The 25,912-nt window shown below is 45.4% G+C and overlaps 1 protein-coding gene across 1 annotated transcript in view; it reads left to right on the top strand.

Annotated features, from left to right (window-relative positions):
* The window catches only part of PHF12 (PHD finger protein 12), a 370,276-nt gene that overhangs the window by 86,080 nt on the left and 258,284 nt on the right, over nt 1-25,912 (top strand). The window contains exon 3 of the mRNA XM_069226214.1: nt 25,439-25,511. Within this exon, the coding sequence (XP_069082315.1) occupies nt 25,439-25,511 (73 nt within the window). The remainder of the gene's footprint in view (nt 1-25,438; nt 25,512-25,912) is intronic.

Genomic DNA, 25,912 nt, shown 5'->3' with positions numbered 1-25,912 from the left:
ACCCTTTGCCTGCTGAACTTTTTTCCCAACCCGCCCACCCTTTGCCTGCTGAACTTTTTTCCCAACCCGCCCACCCTTTGCCTGCTGAACTTTTTCCCCCACCCGCCCACCCTTTGCCTGCTGAACTTTTTTCCCCACCCGCCCACCCTTTGCCTGCTGAACTTTTTTCCCCACCCGCCCACCCTTTGCCTGCTGAACTTTTTTCCCCACCCGCCCACCCTTTGCCTGCTGAACTTTTTTGCCCACCCTTTGCCTGCTGAACTTTTTTGCCCACCCTTTGCCTGCTGAACTTTTTTGCCCACCCTTTGCCTGCTGAACTTTTTTGCCCACCCTTTGCCTGCTGAACTTTTTTGCCCACCCTTTGCCTGCTGAACTTTTTTGCCCACCCTTTGCCTGCTGAACTTTTTTGCCCACCCTTTGCCTGCTGAACTTTTTTGCCCACCCTTTGCCTGCTGAACTTTTTTGCCCACCCTTTGCCTGCTGAACTTTTTTGCCCACCCTTTGCCTGCTGAACTTTTTTGCCCACCCTTTGCCTGCTGAACTTTTTTCCCCACCCGCCCACCCTTTGCCTGCTGAACTTTTTTTCCCACCCGCCCACCCTTTGCCTGCTGAACTTTTTTTCCCACCCGCCCACCCTTTGCCTGCTGAACTTTTTTTCCCACCCGCCCACCCTTTGCTTGCTGAACTTTTTTTCCCACCCGCCCACTCTTTGCCTGGCAATCTTTTTTTTTTTTTTTTTCCTCACCCGCCCACCCTTTGCCTGGCGATCTTTTTTTTTTTTTTCCTCACCCGCCCACCCTTTGACCGCCCGACTTCTTACCCACCCTTTGACCGCCCAGGTTCTAGCAGACCCACCCGCCCGCCCTTTGCCTGGCCGGCTTCTTTAGCGCCGCCATTTGTCTGCCTTACTTATTTCTGTGAACTGTTATTGTGGCACTCACACGCTGATCAAAAGTATTGTTGTAGTTCATTCTTAATATACACAGATTGGTTTTATCTATTTACATTTGTTCCTGGCATAGATATATGTGATGTGGCACGGTGGAGGATGCCTGTAACTTGAGCAGTGAGCGCCCACTGTATCCTGATTGTATCCTCGTGGAGTGGGATAGACTGCTTGTTTGCACCTTCTCTGAGGCCCAACCACCCCAGCACGCAGTCGTGAGCAGCGTGGATATTTCAGCGTCTGCTGGGCACATGCTATTCCTGGAAAGTGTGCTGGGGTCAGGGTGCTGTGATGGTGAAGTTCAAACAAGCCCAGCTGCAGCAGTCGGCCGTCTCTGCTTCCACATCCTGCACCTGGTGCACTGAAAGTCTGTCAGGGCTTTGTTCCCTCCAGCGCACTGGCAGTTGTTGTAGTTTCCCCAGGTGCGCTGGGTCACCTGTGGGTGCAGGCTTGTACTGGGTGCTTGCAAGGTGACAAACACCACCTAGCAGGACTGCGCGTTACTTTCCGTAATTCATCAACACGTAAATCATGAACTCTGATACGAGGTTACACTTAGGATGTCTACTGATGGTAACAATGTTTGAGGCACTCCTGCTTGAATCTGCGGGTCTGTAGTGAGGGTATTTCTTTCAATGTCCGTCATGATTGTTTTACTGAGCTCATCATCGAGGAGCACAAATCACACTGTAGGGCGAATTTCATTTGCCTGCCATGTGGCTTGTCTAAAGACGCAGGTTACCCAATATATACTACCTTCGAGATGTTTTTAAATCTCTGTCCGTATTTCTCTTGCAGGGAAGTCGTGCTGTAGTTGTGCGAAGTGAGTGGGTTGAAGGGGTTTAGTTAGCTCACCGAGACGAGGGGAACAGGTTCTTGCTGCATCCCTCAAACACGCTACAGCTAACACTCCCCTAAACGCAACAGAGTTGAACAAAGCACTTTTTCAGTAGGCAGCATTTGATATAAAAGCTGTAGAGATATTTTATTTCTAACGCATCTTCTCATCATACGGCTCACTGGTTAAGGATGCAACATGGTGGATGAACCCTGACCACAACTGTACAGAAACAAGCTGGTCACAGTGATTGTACTGAAGTCTTTACAGCCTGTTAGTCCGAAACTTTACCCAAATTGCACTGGTACCTGTATTTCTCTGTCAGACCCCAGAATGAATGGTCCCACATTGTTCTGTATAGATTCCCTATACAGTACTCTGTTTAGTTATCTTGCTTTCATTTTTGTATCTTTCCTTATCACCCCCCCCCCCCCCATACCAAAAGGTTAGTTTTAAGTGAATAGGATGCGAAAAGCGTATTCAAATGTGCCTCCTATGGTCAGCACCTCGTGTAGATAAAGTAATGATTACTAATTGTAAGAGAACCTTTGTTTAGATGTGAACCCTTCTCATTTACTGTCTCCTGTACACTCTTTTGAGACTGTCTTTATTGGCCACATTATTGACTCAGTATTTTTGTTTTTGTTTCATTTTTTTTTTTTTATTGAGAATATGTACAGTCTGCCTATCAACTAATATACCATGTCCCCACAACAGACATGACCTGATGCTGGCAGTTGCTCATAAAGACAATTTGTAACATGCATTTCAATATAATTACTGTTTCATAAACCACAGGCTATTTCTCCATTTGTGAAACAATAAAAAGAATAAGGTAATAGACAATAGAGAGGAAAGGAAGAACAGCAACAATGCCGAAGAGCAAGAGTCCAAAACCACAGCAATATAAATCACTACCACACAGGTTCATTAAGTCTGTTAGATAACACGGTCACTAGCATCCTCAACAATAAAGATATCGACCATCTTAAGGAGATCCATTCAGTCTATCCACAGAGGATCTTGCCACTTCTGACTCAGTACAAAGGTTCGTTTCATTACGATGGAACGCTTTCAGCTTAGCTAAATTCCACACACTAGCTACAGTACCCAGTGCCAGCAAGTCCTTCTGAATCTGACAGATTGTGCCCTTTTTCCTTTGTCAACATACTTGTATATGGGAACAAGACTCTCCTTTTTATTTTCATATTGGTTTCCTTTTTCAAAGTCTTAGCCATCATCAGGACATTCTGAATTTATGCCACTCTGAATTCAATAGCATCACCTTGATCGTCCTGCAGGCGCGGAGTTTGTACATCTGGGTCTTGAGGGTAATCGGTCTGTTTGTCTTAAGGTCCAACATAGCCAAGGAGATCAAGTGATCCATAACAAAAGCCTACTGTGCTGTTGACATCCTTTACTAAGACAGGAAAATTAAGCACATTGTTTTGGCCGCCCTTCTGTCATTGTCAGACACTCCTATCTCCCCTTCCAATGAGATGTCAATTTAAAGGAAACCTGAAGGCATACGGCCACTTTTTGGTGCTCTGATGTCTCTACATCAGCCATCGTCCCAAACCAGATTATTATTTTCCAGTAATGTTTTTTCAGCTATGCCTGCAAATGCAGTGCCTTATACTGTTTGATGCATGTATATGAAGAAACCTATTAGACCTCCTTCTGAGATCTGTGTCTAAATTTAAGGAGCAGGATCAACTTGACCTTTAAACCTAACTTGGTGGATAAAACGAATCCTTGATCTGGGTAACCACTTGTTGAAGTTGGGGGATACTGCTCACTTCAAGATATGGCTAAACGGTAAACATTATTATTTTAAAAAAATCCACTTTTTCTCCTTCTGCTGTATTTCCAATTATCCTATTTCTGAGATTAAGGTGTAATTGGTATTGATATGATAACTTCTCCCATTATATTGACTGGTGTTTGATGTCAAACAGAAAGAGTCGAAACAATCCGAGAGGCCCCGACTGTTGTAGCATTAAGTGTCTGTGTTCCATCTGCATTGTAACCATGGAGGGGAGCACTAGAGTACTGAACAGGGGGGTTGAGCACTGAGATACAATTTAATATTACAATAATTCATGTGTATGTGATTTCTGCTATGCACGGTGATTGTGCCCCTTGAAGAGAGGTCTTGAGTTTCTATCCAGATTTCTGGAGTGTGGGAGCTGTTTTGATGGGGATGTTGTTCCTGATCTAAGAGGATGGAGAATGTCTGCCTTTTGGTATTTTCCTTCTTACATTTCATAGTCCTGTTTAGCAATGTCCAGTCCTGATCAGGCGCTGTGTGCCTAAAGTGGCTAATTTCTCAATGTAGGGTTAATGAGTGTAATTTTGTATCTGCATGCAATCAGCAGCAGAAATGAAATACATTCATTGACAATCAACATATTCAGGGCCAAAGGTGGAATCGTGTAAAAAAAAAAAAAAAAAAAAAAAAATGACAGTGACAATTTCAGGGGTATAATGCCTTTCCAGGTTTAAATCATGACAAAATAGTTTAGATGGCGATTGTGTTTAGCTTCAGGTTACAATTTTCTGCTCTCATAACTCAGACCATTAATGTATTTTTGAATTACACTATATAAACAAGTTTCTATTCTGGTAAAGTTAGTTAAGAGGTTATGAACTCGCTGCAAAAAGCTATGTGTACCCTTAAAGAAATATATTTTAATTCTAGTCGTTTTTAACTAAATTCTTTTGTTCTTCTAAAGTTGATATAAAGGTTCCCATTAAGTGAGGTAATGTTAAAAAAAAAAAAAAAAACTATTAATGTCCAAAGACACGTCTTTAATATTTTCTGATCCATAAGTTTTCCATTTCTGCTGCTGACTACATGCAAGTTAATTATATGAGGAGGTCAACTTTCCAAAAGTTGGCCTATGGCCCTCAGACTGAAAACCCGCCTGTCGACTTAAAACCTGGTGCTAATCAAAGCATTAATGAGCCTGCAGTATTACAGTACTGAAATTAGGATTTGAGGCTTCCTTTTTTTTTTTTCCCTTAAAAACTACTGCAGTCACTTTGCAAGGGCTCATTATGTACACCCTCTTACATACTTGAACATGCTGTGTGCACACATAGGCACAGCTTACACCAGCTCCGACTAAACTTATATTTCTAGACTAACCAGTCTCAGTTAGTCTAAGGAATCCATTGTCCATGCCTTGCTCCTCTAGCTTTCTTCCAATATAGCTCAGTGTTTCAGACGGGTAAAATTCACCGCTTCCTTATACCGGTGCCATGTCGGACTAGTCTCATAGCTTGCCCTGCAAAATTACAGCATCCAGCAAATCTGGATGTAGAGGCACCTCTTTCATAGTCCATGGAACAAAGTTCTGATACACTCGTCCTTTTCCTTTTTAGGTCTCGGCTAGGCAGCACCTGCACGGTCTCTCCGAGACTCTTGGTTTGCGTCAATGAGCTTGGAGGCCGTCCCTAACTTACCATTGGTTGACTTCATTGTCACTCTAAGTTGTTTGCATCTTGCTGGCCAGCGCTGCAGTCGCCATTTCCTTTTCTTGTCTGTGGGTCATCCTTTGAGAATGGCCCAAGCTCTTGTGTCCTTACACTACTTGCACTTTTTGTTGATCCTTTGTAGTTGGCTTTGCCCTGTTTCTTCCCTCCCATTGTATTTCCTTCTTTCCTCAGCATTCGTTTCCCATGTTGTCCCTCACTCCAGTTTTCTTGTTGGCCCATGTCCACCATAACAAAAGAAAGCCATGTCGTAGCACTTTTTAGGGTCGAGCCTTCAAGTGCATGCACTAGCGCATGCATCTCACTTGCGAGACTCTGCTGTATTCAGTACACGGCTTGGAGCCCACCTGTCGCTCACCATTTGTTAGTTTGCATGGCACTCTTCTTTACATCCTCGTAATTCGTCAAGGCACACCTGGCATCACTTCCGTTTCTCTGTGTGGAGCCGGGATCAAGCACTAATTGATGTAACTTAATTAGTGCCTGTCTGCTGCTCCCGACTGATCAATGTACTATTTGTTGTTTTTAACTTCGAGTGCCCCGCAAACAAAAAGCATGTGACTAGCAAAAACCTGCCCAGCAGGCACAAAATTGCAAAGTTTTATGTTTTTTAAGTGAACTATATTTTATTTTGTCTAGTCGTTTTTTCTCAGTTTCTTCTCATGTTTTCTTTTGTTTTTTGCTCATGGATGCCGCTGTCAAAAGATGACAATTAACTTTTTTTTTTTTCTTTTTCTTTTTCTTCTCCCTCACAAGACCACCCCCTTTATATAATGTGCGAATTACAGGCCTAGGCTATTCTTCATAGGCTGGCAGCTCCATTGAGCTGCAGTTTGAACCAGCGCTCTGCCGTTGTGGAAGCCAGCAGGCACTTCCGAAGGCATAATGTATTGATAACATTTTATGTATACCTATAGGGGTGTGCGAACAGCAATTTTTTTTCTATTTCTGGGCCAAAGTAATAACAAGCATTTAATTAATACATGCATCAACGTTTGAAATTTTACATACTTCATTTCTGATTAGTGTACTTGAATAAACCATGTTTGCCATATAACACTTTACTGTTAATTATGTAAGCAGTGTTGTATTGCTCTTTGTGGTGGTGGCAAGCAGAACGTGCTCTCGTGTTCATTGATGTCAACTAACTAAATGTAGTTTTGCAGGTGCCTTAACTTAGTTTCATGCGTTGCTCGTGTAAAACACTATTTTCATTTTTAAAGAAAACGAAGTGAGAAAGAAGGGGCAGAATCGTCAGCCAGTTTTCGGTCACATCTTGTACCAGCAGACAAAACCTGACCGCGCTGCAGTAACCGACAGCGGGTGCAGTTTGGGCTATTCTCAGCCTTGTAAAGTCTAAATCTTTCATGCTCTTGGTATTTGCAGATCAAACTTGTATTGTCTTCTTTAAACAACACACAAGAATACGTTTTCCTTTCCAATCTCTATTAATTTAAGTATTTGCATAATACAGTTCCTGCTTTACCCATGCACCGGTTTAGCTGTAGCTTGAGGCCACCCCTGTTACTGGTTAGTGTTAATAATTTGGCTTCAGGCTATAAACTTGTTTGTCTCACACTCACCGTGAGACAAGCCACTGTATAGTTCGAAGCTAAATTATTGGTTGTGCAGAGAAACAATGGGGAATTTTAACAGTCCGTAGGAAGCAAGTGATGATATAATAGTTAAATTTTTAACAGGTTTCCTTCATAGTGGTAGGCGTAGTTTCATTTTTAGGTGGAGTATGCAAGCGCTTTGACCTGTTAGTATTTTGGGTGTTCAACCACACCCACCTCACGCCCATCACTTTCACTCGTTCCTGGGCTTGTCCTTTAAAAATCATTTTTTATAATTGGTAAATGCTTTACGTTTGTCCCTCCTTGGGGAGGTTTTGTTACCACCTTGCAGACTGACCCTGTTACATGGATAATTGCACGATTGCCGATATGTTTGACTGTGAGCGAACTTCTTTATCCTTTAGTGCTTCTTTCGTGCTCATTCCGTGCTCATTCCAGCGCTTTTGTCAACTAATGTTTAATGTGGCAAGAAAAGTCCCGTTAGGAATTTACCACGCCAATAGCTCTAACTGGAACAAATGCAAGACCGATTGCATTGCAAATGTTTTTTTTTTTTTTTTTTTAAATAACCTTCGTCGGTGTGTTCTAGTCTTTCTCTATGCATGTAGTAAACACGTGTGTACAGCACTCGCGTATGAATATGCCAGAATGTATTTTATTTTTGCGTCTTATTGATGTTTCTGTATATGACATGAGCGGGCGAATTGCTTTCCTAATCGGGCTAATAAAATGATTGAAACCACATTGCCTCCGGAGTGGCACTGCTGTTGTTGCCTGTGATGTGCACTGATGGGCGTTTCTGTACTTGTGCGTGTATAAACATAGACCTGTGTTTATATCTTGCATGTGTGATGCGCCTTCTGTGCCAGGGCCTTTTTAGAATCCCAGCCACAGCGTCACTGCATGATCTGGAATACAGTTGAAAACGAAACAGTAAAATGCGAACCTGATGTCTAGAGACGCTATGCTGAGTGAGAGGTGAGACTTCCACAGACTCTTTCCAGAGAAAGATCGGGCCTGGATGCCTGCTGACTTTCCATCTCCAGTTGAAGCACGGTCAGGTGTTAGCTCACCAGAGGCCACACCGCAGTTGGGGATTAAGATTAAGTAAGGCAGTGCTTGGTATCGTCGTTTACAAAACTGTCCAGCTTTATTATTTTTCTAAAGTACACTGAAAACAGGATTTATAATCAAAAGTAATTCAGACAGAGAAAAGGTCTACACATTATTTTATCAACTAACAATCCACCATTCTTTATTTGTTTTATTTGTTTGCGTCTAGCGTTGGTGAATTATTTCCAGAAACATATTTTCTGCTAAATGTTATGTTTTATCGTGCAAGTCCCCCTTGACAGACAGACAACTTTACCTGTAATCTGTTCATCAATAGAATCCGACATGCTCAAGAGCGTTTCACAAACCAATTTATTGAAACGTTATTACAATCCCAGCTGTACCGTTTTAGTCGGGTTACTGCTGAAATCTGGTGGGATCTGCAAGTCCAGTGTTCCGATCTCTGCGAGGGAAGTCTGCCTTTAATCTCTCAGAAGTTGACCAAATGAGGAACTTGCAGCAGTGTTTAAAAACAATCCTGTCCACCTATTAATTGTAGAGCTCGGAAATACTAACGTTTCCGTAGCAGACGCTTTACAAATCAATGTGTTCCTAAAATTCGATCATTTGGTTATATTTGTGGCCTCTTCTTGGTTCAAAGCCTTAGCCAGGAGGAGAACCGCATACAAAGAATCGTGGAGCATTCCGGTCTGTTTCTGTAGGTGGCTGGCAGAGTTGTTGACGGAGGCCCGACTTGTGACTTCCTTCGTTCACACATGGCCCCCGTTTTTTAATTCGAGTTACATGTTACTTAACACTTTGTACCTAGATTTTACTTTGTACATTTACTGACGATAGAAAATCTGGCCTGAGTTAGCGCAGTTAAATGAAAATAGGCCGTAGGGCTAGTTGCAGTGGCAGAGAACTCAGCCTTACCTCCAGTTATGAGCTAGCCCTTCAGGGCTACTTCTCATTTATGACCCTGCGCAATAATGCTTTAACTTTCCAGCATGCTGAGACCGTAGAAAAAATAGACGATTATATCCATTCCACTAAAATCGGAATGCAAAAAATACAGGTTTTTAGACATATGTACATACGAGGATACGAGGAATAGACAGATTCAAAACCCTTTAGGGTCCTTTACCTGTGAGCAAATAGTTTGTTTAAATTCATTGCTGGCTGGTTCAGTCTTTTTCCGTCCTTATACATTATTTCTTGATTTGAAATGTTTGGAAGTGTGTTTTTGTGTGGATTCTGTGTTTTTTGTGTGGATTCTGTGTTTTTTGTGTGGATTCTGTGTTTTTTTAGTTCAGACTTGGCTGTAACGCCAAGGTTCAAAAGGTTTCTGTGCATCGAAGTGCTCACCGTCATGCTGCCAAAAAACAGTCAAGCATTCACAGCATATGCTTTCACAGTCCAGCAAGCAAAACACAAACAATTTAACTTGGGACTCTGTTCAGTCATTCTAGTCTAAAGGAGTTTATGATCATTCGATTCTTTATTTTTTTTAGCAAAATGAATACCATTCATCTCTCTCTCTCCAAACCACTGCCATGCGGCAGAAAACTGAGGTTAAGAATGAAACATGGTTGCTAGTTTGTTAAATTCAGCTCTGTAATGTGTATTCTGAGGATTTATCCTTGATCACCAAATGTGCCTCTGGTTCCCATCCGTGATCCCTTACCTCTTAAAATAATTCATCTTGAATTTCCTCATATTAATGATTAATTTGCCAAGCCGTCCATTTAAGGCATCCACCTAAAGCAAGTTATGTGAGGCATTTCTCGGAAAAGTCCTATATCAACCCAAAGTTTCCTTATTACCAGAAATTACCCTCCTACCAGTGTTGCCCGGTATTTGTCACCTTTTATAAAATCCAACAACATATTGAGAGATGTCAAGGTCTGCTTTTGCCTAGATAGGAGCATAGTCCACGCTGGTGTCTGTCTTCGATCTTTGGACTGCTACAGACAGCAACAATACCTCATTTTTATTTTACCAGATCTATCTGCGGCTTTTGACACAGTGGATGACTCGATTTTGTTCTCAAGATTAGGAAGTTGCAGCATTAAAGATATTGAATTGGTTGTTCTTTCTTGGAAGTTGTTCACAAAAAATCCTGTTATATACTTTTGATCTTATCTTGTTTCCACAGCAGAGTTTCTCAAGGTTACCTTCTGTTACCTTACCTGTTTAACATCTATGCTGCCTCTCCTGCAGCTCACCAGTTCTTTTGGATGCAGACTCCATGTATGCTTATGATACTCAGCTGATTTTTCCATCTGAAAGGAGCATGTGCTAAATTATCCATTCATAAAGACTTTCTATGTAATATCAAGAGCAGGATGGATAAAAACTGGCTTAAAATGTACATACAAAAATAGATTTATTCAGTAGGTAAAGCACTTTACACTAGCCTCAAAGCTTTGACCTAACATTCTTGGAATAACATTCTTCTGGGAAAACAACATTGTCACAAGCCTTGGAATAAAGTTAAATGGGAAACTGCCCATGTGGAAAACCAGGTTGCTGCAGATTTAAGAGTCGAGCGCGCAAGCGCTCTGGCCCCTGTTGTAATCTCTGTGTGGGCTTTTAACCACGCCCCTGTCATGCCCTTCACTTTCATTGGTTCGTGGGCTTGCCTTTTAAAATTTGCTTGATTTCGTTAGTGAAAGGAATGCATACTTCATGCCTTTTCCGGTGTTTTACTCTCCTCAAGCGCACTGGTCAACTACTGAAAACATACGAGGCTGTGTGTTTTCCGCATGGCTTCTGGGACTACCTTTTCTTTTTATTTCTTACGCAGTGTGATCTCGCTCGGGAGTAGTCGAGCGCTTTGCACGACTCTGTTACATAGAAAATTGCATTAGTGCGGATACATTTGACTGCGAGCAAACTTCTGTTTCCTTCTGCGTCTCCTTCACACTCATGACTGCCGTCGGCTCGCTTATGTGAAACTGTTTGACTTTTCATTTTCAGTTTGTGTCAAGAAAAGTCCAGTTAGGAATTTACAACGCTAATAGCTCTAACTCGAGCAAATGCGAGACCCATTGTATTGCAAATGCTTGCTCTCTTTTACCTTCTGGATGTTCAAATTGAGACATGCTATTTCTTTACTGTCATTGGAAAGCAAGAACACGGCTGTGGTAGAAGTTATTGGATCACAGTGGAACTATTGCGCTCACTCGATCTTGGTATTTCCATCTTGCATGTTCATAAACTTCAGTCAATCCAGAATCAGGCTGCCAGTCTTTTTACCCTCTCTTCACGTTTCCCTTCAGCCAGCCTCTTAACTTTATTGGCTTTCTGTTATCCGTACCAACACACTTTGTTCTTCCACTGCAGTGCTTTTGTTTCAGTGTTTAAAGAAATACTTGCTGAGGCAAAGCCCTTTCGTCTTGCTACATGCATTTGGAATACATTTCTGCTTGAGCTTAAAAAAATCAGCTCTTCAAGGGGAAAAATAAAGTTGCAATTTTTTTTAGGATTAGTACACATATATGACCTTGGTTCACCGTGAGTGACATGTTGAATAATGAACACTTGATCCCAGGTATGTGAATAGAAAGAACACAAACAGACCAATCCACCCTCGCCCCCACTAAAACCCACTGATAGTGGACATGTCTACCAGAGGTTAGTTTCCTGTAGTCTGGTTCCCACTCACATCACCCAAACCTTATCCCAGACCCATGCGCAGCAGGCGGCCTTGCCAGAGTACTGTCTGCTCCACCCCATAACCCGTAGAGCACTCTTCCAGAGTCCCAGAACCACCCTGGTAGCAGGTGAAAGAGATGCTACGCGGCCCCCATCATATAGATCAGCAATTATGGGTGTATTGTTCAGCAGGATCTCTTGGGGAACCATGCCGCTGGTCGTTAACCAAAAAGATGTGATGCAGTGTAGTAGGAAAAGCTTCAGCTGCTGCAGTGCCCCCACAATACGTAGATTGGAAACATGTTGTGAGGGTGACACAGGCCGCCCCCTCTCCTGAAGAAGTAGCCCAAGACGGAGTTAATATGTTTGAACCAAGCCTGAGTAATGGGTTTTAAGTGATTCTGTAATTGATACAGGAATCTTAAGGGGGGTGGACACCATTTTAAAAACTCCCAATCTGCCCGTCAGTGACACAGGAAGGAAGGACCAGGTTCTAACCTCTTCCTTTACCTTGGCCAAGGCCGGAACAGGTTCACATCCCAGGATATGATCGGGCCTGGGGACACCAATATTCCCAGGTACCTAAACCTGCAGGTCGCAGGGGTCAGACCCGGCTCCCACTCAGCAGGTCCGCCATACTGGTTGATTGAGAAGACCTTCGATTTAGCCGCATTCCTTTAGAGGCATTCATATTGAGGTCCAATGTCATCGTCTGCTTAAAGTGAAATTCTATCAGAGAGTCAGGGGTCCCATTCGAATCACCGCACCTGAGGTTTCATTCTAACCCACACCGCCAGGGGATCCATGGCCACCACAAACAGAATAGGGAAAGGGGACATCCCTGTCTTCTCCAAAAGCTTTCATTTTCAATTGATTTTTTTCCTCTTCTCTGCCCGGTTTTGTTGATTAGCATTGGCTAGGGTGACCAGAATTTTAAAGTGAAAAAACGGGACATTTCACAAAAAATAGAAGGACTACAATTTTACTTCAGCCAAGCAGGCACAGAATGACAGCGCTCATCAGCATAGAATTACTGAAGAGGCACTAAGAACACAAAATGCAATTTTTAAGGCCATTTTAATGCCTGTTAAATAAATTGCTTTATGATAACACCTGCTAGCTATTTCTGCTTTAGAAAACTAAAAAAAAAAATCACCTCCCCCCCCCCCCATTTTCAAGCGACACTCTAAAAAAAACAAAAAAAGGGACATGAGCTAAATTTCCCAAAATCTGCTGGGGCAGCTGGTGCAAAAGCAGGACTGTCTCAGCAAATCCGGGACGCCTGGTCACCCCAGCATTGGCCCCAAAAGACCTTTTGATGTTTGTTGCCCTCTATAACTTTTTTTTTTTGCCATAACATGACATTGAGCAAGGCAGTTCACAAAAGCACATTGGCATTGTCTTTACTTAGTGTATATTTCGTTTGTCTTTGTACACAATTGAATAATGGAGCTCATCAATCTTCAGGGTGTGTCCGTTCCTGTATGAGTCCCTGCAAATCTGTTCGGTTCTTAGGTGTAGGTGAATCTGTGCAGTCTTTTTCCTCTTTATAAGTGGTCCTCAAAGGCGTCATACCCAGCAATATGGAGATTTTCGTAATGGCACTTCTATACATGAACATGTGCTGTGTACACACTCTGTGGACTTTCCGTATTGTTCTGCAAAGGGGTCCGACGTCCAGGTCGTATGAATAAAATTTGCCTCCACTGTCCCACCTTTAGGACTTTTGGATTCCTTACTTATGCCTACGTGGAAATGATTCTTGTGATTGGACTGTCTGATTGCCAGACCCAGCTGAGTAAATTATGCATAGTCTGCTGTCTTAATGTTATATTTGTAAATTGCTTCAGTAGCCGAATGTGATCTCCTTTGGTATAGGGTGATCAGAATGTTAAACCCCAAAACCGGGACATTTCGCAAACATAGAAGAAGGACCACCATTTTATTTCAACCCAGCGCACAGAATGACAGCGCTCGTCACCATAGGGTTACAGAAGAGGCGCTAAGGACATAAATAAAATTCAATTTTTAAAGCCGGTGTAAGGCCTGTTAATTAAATTGCTTTCTGATAACATCTGCTAAGATCAGCTGCTTTGGAAAACAAAAAAATCACTTCCCGCCATTTTTAGGCGACCCTCTTTAACAACCGGGACATGAGCTAAATTTCCCGAAATCTGCTGGAACAGCTGGTGAAAAAGCGGTACTGTCCCGGCAAATCCGGGAAGCCTGGTCACCACACCATACTTTAGTACAGTGGTCTTCAAACTTTTTAATTCCGCGCCCCCCCCCAGTTGAAAAATAAAAATCATTGGGCCCCCCTTCAGAATTTTTCACAATTATTTTAGAAAGATGGCAATGTTTAAATAGGTCTAAACCTATTTAAACATTGCAGTTAAGTACTGTTACCTTTTTAAAACTGCAATAACATGCTTCTGCTTAAAACAAAGGCATGTTATCTGTATAATATTTATTTTGGCCAGAGTTTGGCGCCCCCCCGGGATCACTTAAGGCACCCCAAGGGGGGCCCGCCCCCCAGTTTGAAGACCTCTGCTTTAGTAGCACAATGCTGCAGGTAACGACGCAGATAGCTTTGTCCCTCCACCATTCTCATGAATAAGAGAAGTAACATTTCTTTAGTGGTGACCTGTAGGTGGCACTAGCCACCTACTTATCGAAATTAAATGTAGCAGTTTAGCGATTACTACACAAAGATGGGGAAAGGTGATGAAAAAAAGATTCTGCAGCCTAATCGTTCATTTATTTGATTTGGCCATCAACACATTATTCCTTTACGTTTTTTAAAAACTAAATTTGCAGGACCGCATATTGGTTTGCCTATTTTGGTAGGTTAGATATTGCATTACCCGTGATTTCTTGCTGTTGGTCTGAGCGCTATTTCATGCTGTTTCTTGTAATTTCACTTAGAAAACATTGCAGCTTTTGAGCAGCAAAGTACTTCTGGGTCCAAACACCGAGTGTCCAGGAAACCGTAGTTTTAGGCCTGCACAACCCAGGAGCTTCCTGAATGTGTGTCAGGATCAGCCAGTGTGGATATTTGCTCCTGTTGTGAGACCAGCTTGGAGGGCTAAATAACCTCTCGCGCCTGTTGATAAGCACTTTGACATCTTATTAGCATGATAGCAGCACAGATCCTCCACATTCCCTTCTGCTCCATGTTTTCTGCTCTGCCGTTTCTGTTAAGTGGGACTCAGTGCGCATGCCTGCGCGACCACCTCCCTATTCTGGTTGTACAAAACAGTGCTACAGAACACATGCCGTTAAGCTGTGGACTTGAGCTTTTACAGCCGGTATTGACTAGAAATATACCGAGGGCCTGTGCGGGAGACTTTGCCTTTCCCATTACAGTGCATGATGCACTGGTCTCCAGTTTTTAAATCTTTTTTCCATAAATCATTGGCCGAAAGTGGCTTGCTGTCTTTTACAATTGCTTATTTCCACAATGGCCCAGGAAAAAAAGACAGCTAAACAGCCTAATAACTTACACTCAACGTCTCATAAGAACCTGGCAGCCTTGGCGTAGTGATATGGATTACGTTTTTATCAAATCATGAAGTTTGAGTAGTAAGTGGTTTATGTTCCTCCATTCAATAAAATGCGCTTCTTTAAGAACACTAATGTCGTTTGTGTCCAGGTGCTTACTTATGGCAATTTCCTTAGCACTGTGAAGGCAAGGTGGCGCTATTTGAAGTACTGACTGTCAGCACAGACAGGATTTGTACATGTGTCGAGTTGAATGTGAACTGTAGGTGGTCCAGTCTCATACAGGCCAACTCATGCTACACTTGAAACTGACTGATAAAACCTCTGCTGCCGTGATGGCCCTAAATTAGATTATGGTGAAGGCACAGGTAAACTTTAGATAATCATCATGCACAAAGACCTGACTCCTAAATACGTTTCAAGATTGTTAGCTGCAGAAGAGCAAAGCCCTGCCTTCCATTCTAGAATCATAGACCCCTCAGTCTTTGAAACTAATTTCCCATACAAGGACGATAGGCACAACCACATGCGCAGCTTTCTTCGACTGCTCTTCGTTCCAATCCACGTATAAGAGGAGCTACTCAGTCGCAGCAACAAATGAGAAATCCCCTGCTCATCACATATGACAAACATCTCCACAAAGGCTAATCATGTCAACTATACCCTTACAAAGATCCAAACGATTCTGTATGATGTTAGCATTGTGCCTATCAATTTGTAAAAAAATAAAAACAAGAGTGGGATTTTAGTTGTGAATGATGTGGGTCCTGTATTAGTAGTAAGTCAGCAGCCTTCTGTCTACTGGAGACCAAGTACCCTTTTGTAGCACTTGAGTTTCGCAGGATATCGAGGAAGAGCAGTCTAAGGCCTACTTGGAAGGTGGTGTTGGGTAGTACCCCAGTTCGCAGGCACAGAACACATAATATCCAGTAAATCATTCTCCATTCAGTGCTTACTCTTTTATAAAAGAAAATGTAGTTTTACACACGCTATGCAATATTACACATTCATTTACAAATATATATGTGCTGGCAGGTGGTTTCCGCACTCCAGAACCATTAATGCGTTTCCCTGAGAGATGTAGCGCAGCATCTGGGAAAGATAATATAGGGGCTTCTGAGGAGCTCATGTGCGCCTGACTAACCCAGAACACTTTGACATTCATTGCCCTTTCTAGTGCACCACAGAACACAAATATGCAAAATGCTAGAGCCCCCTAGAGGCTTCTGGGGTGCTCCATGCTCAGAGTTATGAATATTTTATGAGTTTCTTCACCTTTGTTTTTGTCTTTTTTTTGTAGTCCGGGCACCCACACTATTTTCAGTGAGGGCCACGGGGAAAGCCCCAAGGCACCTGCGGCCCTATTCCTGCATGCCACTTGGGTGCCAGATCCTTATGTTCACCCTTGCGCAGGTGAGCAGTGTAGATGGTAGAAGGATTTATTTGTTGTTCCTGCCCAGTAGGGCTTGATGTCTCCTATGCCTCCCCAAACATGGGTGTAGGGGAAATTATCAGACATTCTCGCCAGTGCTTTTAGTTGCCGGGGACTTGATCAGTTGGGGAGTGCCGAGGTGCTCTTTTGCTCACCGCATCGGTCGCAGTAATTCTTGATTTGGTACCTCGATACCCCTGAGACAATGGACATTTCAGGGTATGGGTTCTCTGCCGGCCACCCTCAACCCCCTCAATCCCTCTCCCAATCCTCAGTCATGCTTCCGCACACCCTGGTGCCTTAGATCTACCAAAGGGTATCTCGGAGATGCAGGAAAGGAAGCTTCTCATATCTAGCCAGGTTTTGTTCCCTAGTGAATAAGGCTGTTTGTTAGTTTTCCTGGCCCCCACTGAGTCAGTGTGCTTGGGGAAAGTCTTGTTTTGCTACTTGTTGCCAGTTCTTGCGATAATGGTTATTTGTCCACAAATTCCTAGCCTCCAAATAATGTTTTCTTACAGGAGCTTGATGTGTATTACACCGAGTTCTAACAGAGGACCTGTCTGGGCCCTTGACACCTCTCCGGGGTCTTCTCAGCAGCACCATCAAGACAGAGTACCCTGCCTGCACCCTTCAAGTCCTGTGGTAGCCTTGTTGGCCTCCTGCTGGAGCTCACACTCCTGCAGGCCAGGCCACACAAGAACTAGAAGAAACCCCCCAGTACCCACCTCCTTTCCCTCCCCCAAAACAGCTGGCCATTCTCCGGTTTCGTTTCCACTCAGTTCCAGACTGTTATCAAGTCTCTCACTTGTGCAGTGGTTTTTAAGTAAAAGTGGAATGTTAATTCTAGAAGGAAGACAGCAGTGCCCAATCCTAGCGTGATACATTATCCCTCCACCCTGCCCCAGCCCCCATGCAGAGTATTTTAGGAAAATCCCACGTGACAAATTGAGTGGTCTGTGGAAAGACCTCTTTAAGAATCTGAAACCATGCCCTCAACTGCCACAGCTGCCTTGCCCCTTCTCTTCAAAACATGAAAGGGAAGCCCCTCGTGTGTGGATCCAGAGGTCTGGCTGTCCTTTTTAGGTCGAGTGTGCAAGCGCTTCAACCTGTCATAAGTATTGTGAGCTTTTAACCACCACAAAACAAAATAAAATGATGGACGATGTGTTGAAACTTTTCAAACACTCACCCCCAGTCACAGATCTGGGTTTAATCCATCGTTATTTTGCTCGCCACGTCACCCCAGTTTGGACCCAGCCATATGCAAATCAATTTTGACCCTGTTCCCCATGGGAACAGTCCAGCCCGAACTGCTAGGCCAGGTCCTCCCTGGACAGGAAACAAGCATCCTGGGACCCGTTTCAGGGTATCCCCCTTCATCAGTCAGCTCCATTGTACGTTCAAATGCATTCACATAATATACAATAAGTCTCTCTGGTCATGCTACAAACAAAAACCTTCCAAACCAACCAAAACCTATTACGTATGATGCTACCAGGTCACTGAGAGCTTTGTCACTTTTTCAGGGGGATGTACTTAAGGCTATACAAATATAACAACATTAGTAATACACTGGATCCATACCTGTCCAGAGTTCCCAATGTTCTCACTAATTTGGTGCACCATTGGCTTGTTATAGATAAGTATGGTGTGTTTCTTCCACACCCAAAAGATCCCCTGCTACACCCCAATAAGTAGACAGCATTTTCTCACTCCACGCTTACTGAGTTATGCTCTACAACAACAATCCTGTAAGAGAATCTCCCATTTACAGGTGCTTTGTATTATCCCCTCTTCTGAAATCGGTAAACTCAGTGGATGATATGAGTATTTATTGCACACAATTTGTGTATAAATTGAGTGTATTATAGGTATTTTATATATTATGAACAGGCAAAGTTAATGCATTTTAGGGCAAAGGTCATTTATGCTCCAATCATATTTCACTGTGCATACCTACACACCTGGTTTTACCTAAATTGGTTGTAACTAGCCTTCTAATGTCATGGTTGAATTATTTTTACTGAGACATTATTATACTCATATGGCCAGGGGCGTGGCCAAGATGGTGTGTAGACGGACGCGTCTTTCGGAGCTCCGCCACCCGGGCCCAGAAACAGCATAGTGGCGGGCCCGGCCCTCTCCAGTGGGGCGGCCTTGAGCGGCAGAGGACAAGGACAGTGTCTGGGGGCTGGACGGGGCACCCCGAGAGTCTGAGGAGCGAGCCCCCGGGCCGTGCCTGTTCGGGCGGTGGCGGCAGCTGGGCCGCGTACGGCTGGAGCTGACGGCCGGGCCTCCGGCCTGAGGACAGTTTGGGGCTGGACGGCTGGGTCCCGGCCCAACGACGGTGGTGACCATGGACTGGGGCTCCTGCCGGTGGCGGTGAGTGGGGGCCTGCAGTGATATTGGGCCGAGGGGCGGAGAGAAGGTGCACGCGGCCGGTGTGCGGCCTAGGCCCTCGGCCCAGAGACCCTGGCGATTATTTATGGCGCTGCCTAGTGAGGCCTTGGGGGGCTGGTGGCGCGGCGAGGGGCTGCTTTGCCGCCTCCCGATGTGACGAGCTGGTGGCCCGTAAGGCACGTTAAGACAGCGTCACAAAGGTGGTCGGTGGGACTGTTCGGCACGCTGGGAGGCGCAGCGAGGAGGCAGTGGATGGCAGCGCTGTATTGCTAGGGCCTCCTGGCCCTGAGAAGACTCGGGGTGCCCGGGAGTGATTGGCAGCAGCACCGAAAGGTGGGACGTGGTGAGTGCTCCTCCAGCCGCGGCTTGCAGTAGTTTAAGGCAGCCTCAGAGGAGTGCAGGTGACACTGTGATCGGCGTTAGGAGCTTGGCGGACCAGCTCGGCCCGCGGTGAGGGGACGGATAGCCGGGACCATAGAGCGGGTTGATATTTTAGCATGTGTCCATAATTTTCTGGTTAAAGAAGCTATACTCCAGAAGGCGCAGAATTTGCCACAGATCCAGTTTCGGGGGCACAACTTGCAGCTTTATCGGGACCGCTCCGTGTTGACATTGCAGAGGCGCAGAGAGTTTAAACCTATCACGGATCACCTCCGGGCAGCTTCCACGTCCTATACCTGGGGTCATCCGATGGGGCAATCAGCTGAGACAGGTGAAGACGCTCCAGGAGGCCCGTCTGGTGCTGGGGCTGGAGAATTCGGAGCAGCGGACTGGATCCCCCGGGGGGGGGGGGGGGGGGGAGGCTGGGTGCCGACCGGGATGGCGGCGCAAGGAGAAGAAGTGGAGGCCGTCACGGCCGTCGTCTAGAGAACGAGCACGGGAGAGACAGACAGTTTTGAAGTGTCGCCGCCGGTGCTGGCCCATAGCCCCTGACAATTGCTGCCGATGGGGGAAGGTGCTTGTGGGCCGCCCGGCAGAGGTGAAGTGGACCGGACTGGGGCATTGCCTGGGTGGCGGGGCTTCTGGGAGTCGGGAGTGAGCCCAGCAGTGTGTCCCCGATTTCGGTTTGGAGCGCTTCCTCGATGTGGACGTTTCACAGAGGACTCGATTGTTGGTTGATCTGCACCTGTTGTGCCTTTTTGTCTTGTTATATTGTACCCCCTCTACAGGACACATGCTCTTTGCTGGAGATTACTATGGGATCCCCTGTCTGCCTTAAACGGGGCTGCCCCCGTGCTTGGCATTATAGTGGGGCCCGGCTGTTGTGGCTCTTCATCCCTCTCCATGGGTCTGAGTTTTAAGTGTATTAGCCTCAATGTTCGAGGCTTTAATAACCCTTCGAAGAGGCGGGCGGTCCCGTCCTTCTTGGAGCGTTCTGGGAGTGAGGTCTGTTTGTTGCAGGAAACACATTTGCTGGCTGCGGATACCCATTGCATGCGCTCTAGGTGGTTTCCCCAGCAGTACTGGTCCTCCGCTTCCACGAAGCAGGGTGGTGTGGCGATCTTGTTTTCGAGGTCCTTCCATGGGGAGGTTGTGGCTAAGATTCATGAGGTCAAGGGTAGATATTTGGGTCTGAAAATCCGCATAGACTCTTCATTTCACACTCGCCAATATATACGCACCCAACAAGAAAGTTTAATTAAGCATGTGCTCTCCCTGACGTTTACGACCTCGGATAGGGCCCTAATCATGGGTGGGGACTTCAGCATTGTTCTGGGCAACGATTTAGATAGATCAGGGCATAGGTATGGGCAGACTGGGGCTCTAACCTCGGCAGGGCTACAGTGGCTAGCTGATTGTGATTTGGAGGATGTCTGGCTGGCAGCCCACCCGGGTCTCGTTTTACTCGGCAGCGTCTAAAACCAATGCACACAAAGATTACTTCCTGGCCACCACGGAGATCCGCGCACGGGTTCAGCAGACGTCGATTGAGCCAAGGGCCCTGGCGGATCATGCCCCTATAACTGATGGCCCGCGTGGATACCGGTCCCGCGCGGGGCCCTGGATGGTGCTTTCGGGACATGATGCTGCAGTCTCGGAAGGTGGCGGACTCTTTACGCCAATCGATCAGGCACTATCTTGAACAGAATGATAATGGATTGATTAGCATAGGAACTTTGTGGGAGGTGCTTAAAGTGGTCCTGCGCAGGGAGGTGATCTCCCTCTCAGCTAGAGAAAATAGGGCCCAGAGGGATAAGCGAGAGGCCCTGGAGCGGAGAGCAGCGGCACTGGAGCGTTCCCATAAGCATACGTGAGTTCCCAGGGTCTGGAGGGAACTGGAGAAGACACGCTTGGAATTGAAGAGATTGGACTGGGATAGGGCGGAGTTTGCTTTGGCGCACCTTAAGCACAAGTACTATGTTGGGGGCGAGAGATGTGGGAGGCTTCTGGCTCAGAAGTTGAGTGCCCAGAGACAGGCTACAGCGGTGCAGATGGCGCTTTCCTCCTCGCAGGGGGAGGCGCTCACGGATGTGCAGATCGCTGAGGCCTTTGCTGATGTCTAACAGGAACTCTATGTGGAGGACCTGGCTATTGACTGCGACCTCTCCTCCTACCTTTCTGACTGTGCAATCAAGCCGCTTAGGGAACAGGATGCGGCTCTCCTCGATGAGCCTATTCGGTTGGAAGAGGTGATATCGGCGGTCTCGCACTTAAAGGCTGGGAAGTCGCCTGGTCCAGACGGTTTCACTCTGCTTTTCTATAAAACTTTCTGTTCGGAGCTTGCCCCGGTACTTACCCGGCTGTGCAACTCTTTTACAAAGACTAAAACTCTTGTTCCTAGTATGCTTGACGCTATTATCACGGTCATCCCTAAGTCTGGGAAGAACCCGGAGAGGACTGTGGATCTTACAGGCCTATTTCGCTTCTTAACATCGATGCCAAGCTGTTTACGGGCGTATTATCGCAGCGCCTAAACCCGTACATTCCCGGGCTCGTTGACCTGGATCAGGCGGGTTTCATACCCCATCGACAGTGTGCAGACAATACGAAGCGGATTTATATCTGATAGATAAGACACACAGGTCTCGTAGGAAGGCACTCCTTCTTACTATCGACGCAGAGAAGGCATTCGACAGAGTGCACTGGCCGTGCCTCTTCCGAGTGCTGGAGTCTTTTGGTATGGGGCTGCCACTCCTGACTTGGATCAGGTGTGCTTATCACAGGCCTAGTGCGGTAGTACGCGTTAAGGGAACGGTCTCATTACCGTACCCCATAGGAAGAGGAGCGAGGCAGGGGTGCCCCTTTTCCCACCTTCTGTTTGCTCTCTATATGAAACCCTTGGCACAAAGACTTTGAGTTGTCCCTCATATTATGGGCATTAAGTTTGGGGGTGACCACCACCTTATTAGTCTGTACGTGGATGATGTGATTCTCACGCTAGCAGAGCCCATGGTTTCGCTTCCAGCACTCGTGGACGCTTTGGATGCCTTTGGCGCGGCCTCTGGGTTCAGAGTGAACGTGCAGAAGTCGCAGATCTTGAATCTGTTGGTCCCATCGCATTACGAGGCAGAGCTGCGCTCTAGATTTCCCTTTATATGGGCGTCCTCGCACATCCAGTATCTGGGCATTGTTCTAGCGTAGACCGCTGCAAAGACAGCCCGACTGAATTATACGGCCCTTTCTAGGGAGATACTCAGAGACTTAGAGACATGGAGGAAGCTTAAACGATCGTGGTTCGGTAGGATTGCTGCAATTAAAATGACTATTTTGCAGCGTATACTCTGTTTCAGATGCTTCCTCTCACTCCACCACCTAATATGCTAGCTACGCTTCAGGCGGTGATCTTGAAGTTTATCTGGGACCGGAGGCCCGCTCTGATATCTCGTCTCACTCTATATCCCCCCAAGTTGGAGGGGGGTTGGCGGTGCCCTGTCTGTTAAAATATCAGGCGGCACAGCTACGTTTTCTGGTGGAGTGGAGCTGCCCGTTGATGGAAAAGCATTGGTGTTTTATGGATCAGGCGGTGGCTGGGTCCCATGTCTGAAGGGAGCCTTGGTTACGGCGTCAACAGAGCGACAGGTCTCTACTCCTCTCCTGTCACGGGTGCGACTCTTGGGGTGTGGGATGCGGTGGCACTCAGATGCGGCTTGACAACCTTCCCTTCCCCCATGACACCATATGTGCAAACCCAGAGTTTGTTCCCGACTTGAGTTCCGAGGGCTTTCAGCGTCTACATGCGAAGAGATGCAGAAGGGTGGGGTGCCTGTTTGATAAAGATGGTATTATTCCCTTTGACCAGCTCTGAGAGACTTATGGCCTAACGGAAGCAGATAGATTGTCTTATTATCAGGTCCGGCACTGGGTGCTGCAGCCAACAGTTAAGCCCCTAGTTGCTAGAATGCTTACACCATTTGAGAAGTGGCTCGTGGGGGAGAAAGATGATAAGCGGTTGGTATCAGAAATGTATGCTCATCTTCTCAGGGCCATACCCTTTGCCAAGACGAGGGGGCAGAAGCGCTGGGAGAGGGAGATGGAAAGAGAACTGACGGAGGAGGAGTGGGAGGGAATCTACTTCAGGGTGCACCACACAGCTCACCATAATCCGGGGGTTGAAACGGCTTATAAAATTGCTACTTCTTGGTACTATACCCCTGCGAGGACTCGTGAGAGGGACTCCACTAGGTCTGGGCTCCGCTGGAGGGGTTGTGGGAATACGGGCACACTCACTCACCTGCTGTGGCACTGCCCGAAGCTGACTAGATACTGGAATTGCATTTTGGATGAGATTGATACAGTATTTTCCACAGAGATCCCAAGGTTCCTGGCATACACTATTCTGGGTTTATCTAATCCTCTCACCTTTTCCCTCACTCTTTGAGGGGTCGTCAGATTGCCCTTGCCATCAATGCGGCACATCAGGTGATTCTTGGATTGTGTGGCACGTACGGGGTCCCGAGCTATACCTCCTGGCTTTATAAGCTTTGGTATATTTTGGGAATGGAGAAACTAACTTTAGCGGCCAATCAGAGGGCAGATGAAATAGCTGAGCTGTGGAGACCCTTTATTCAGATTCTAGCCGCTGAATTTATCAAACTCACATGCCCCATATATCTGAAGGTATTGAGGTTGCTTTGAACTGACTGATGGGGGTGCAGTAGTAGGGCCTGGGGGGGGTGTCAGATGAGTGACTCTAATGGCCGGGAGGTGGGGTCGGGGTGGGCACAGGATGGACTATGGCTGAGCATTGCTGTGAGGGGTTATGTTGCCTTATTTGTTAATGTTGTATGTCATTTTTCCTTCTGTTCTTTCTTTTTCTTCTGGTGAGACATTGGCTTCTGCTAGGTCTCATTCTGGTTTGTGGATTCTTGATGCGGGAGGGACGGGCATGTATTTAGCTGTGGCTGTACAGCCCCTTTCATTGGAGCTACTTCCTAGGGCTTGTTGACGGAAGATGTCATACGCTGCCGGCCCGAGAGCTTGTAGGCGCATAGCTGTGTAATGTGTTTCTTGCATCCTAACCTAATAATAGATTTGATCCGTACTCGAATGGCCAAAGATAAAATGCATCCATGCATACCTTGAAGTGCCTTCAGACTCCCAAGTCGGGGCTCCATGGTTCATGCCCAGTCTCAACATGCAGTCTCTAACACTGCACCTGTACTAATACCTTCTCTAGGCGTGTTCAAAGGAGAGCAAATAAGTCAGCTCATTCTCTGCTTCTGTATCACTCTGCAGGCTATTCAGACAAATATTGTTCGAAAATGCACACAGAAGCTTACTTCTAGATTCCTTCCATGATGACAAACCATACAACCCTCGAAGCTATACCTTCAGCTGCCACACTGACATTTCGTGTACCAGAGTATTGAAATTTCCCCCCTCAGTCTTGTTAGTGTAAGTTAGAAAAAACAACAATCTGATTACAAATTTATTAGCTACAAAAAAAGAAGTACAATTTGGTCTGCTTTTTGTTGTGGGCCTATCACTGGCTCCTCTCATGCACAGCGTTTGAATGCAAAAAAGGAAATGTTAAGTCAGCAAATAGTCTATACTGCAAGCCTGTTTTAGAACACAATAGTCCTGACTTAAATGTCATTGAGCTACAGAAACCCATTAAGCCTGCTTATTGTTCTGGTTGTAAAAACCCTACAAGTTCAGATCTGTTCTTTGTAGAACCTTCTGCTTTAAACCTAGGTAAGGAAATTCAGAAATGTACCGAAAATTCAAAAGTTTCTTCCGGGCCATCGATTTGAAGGCAAACTATCGTTAATAGTCAGTACCTTTCCCAAGTATGTAACTCTTTACGTCCGCAACGCTATTTAAAACAATGTGTCAAGCTGTGTTGAGTGCTCTATAAAGAGTTAATAAAAGTAAGCCATATTAACGAATGCCTCTAATAAAAGGTGATTGATTAGCAAAATTACAACCTAGTTCAAATAATCTGGTTCTTCAATGGTTACTCCACTGTGTGTGGTAACCTTGAATGCATGCAGTCAGTATAAAGATAATATATTTGTGGGAATATAATTTAACATTGTTGGTTTTCTGTTAATTTTGCTGAAAATATAACCTTTTGCTTTTCCTCTCAACAGTAACCCACCATTGAGCGAGGAAATGCTTCCTTCAGGAGAGTGGATGTGTCATCGATGTACGATACGCAGAAAGGTATTAATTTCTTTCTTTAATACAGTACTCTCAGAGGCTCTTTCAAAGGTGTCATCTTAAAAATTAAAACACTGATATTTACACAAACGTTATGAAGGCTATTACCGATATCACGTTGTATCATTACCAGCAGTTTAGTCCATTCTGGTATTTGCAGTAATATTCTAATTCCTGGCAAATAGGGTTAGAATTCAGCAGCATGCTTCTTGTCCTTGAAACAGTCCACAAAATTACTTCTGGTAATTTGTAGGAAAGGCTGTTAAAATAGCCTGATTGGCATAAGCAATCTAATCAGTCCCTCTGTTAAGTTTACCTAGCTACAATATAATTGATTATTTTTTATTTTGTGCTTGGCACAAAGGTTTAACAGTATGCTTTTGGCAACCAGCAGCAGCTCAAGG

Source organism: Pleurodeles waltl, chromosome 3_1, assembly GCF_031143425.1.
Source record: "Pleurodeles waltl isolate 20211129_DDA chromosome 3_1, aPleWal1.hap1.20221129, whole genome shotgun sequence".
In the NCBI taxonomy this organism is placed as follows: Eukaryota; Metazoa; Chordata; class Amphibia; order Caudata; family Salamandridae; genus Pleurodeles; species Pleurodeles waltl.
The sequence above is the reverse complement of the archived record's forward strand: the minus strand, read 5'-3'. Positions and strand labels throughout refer to the sequence as shown.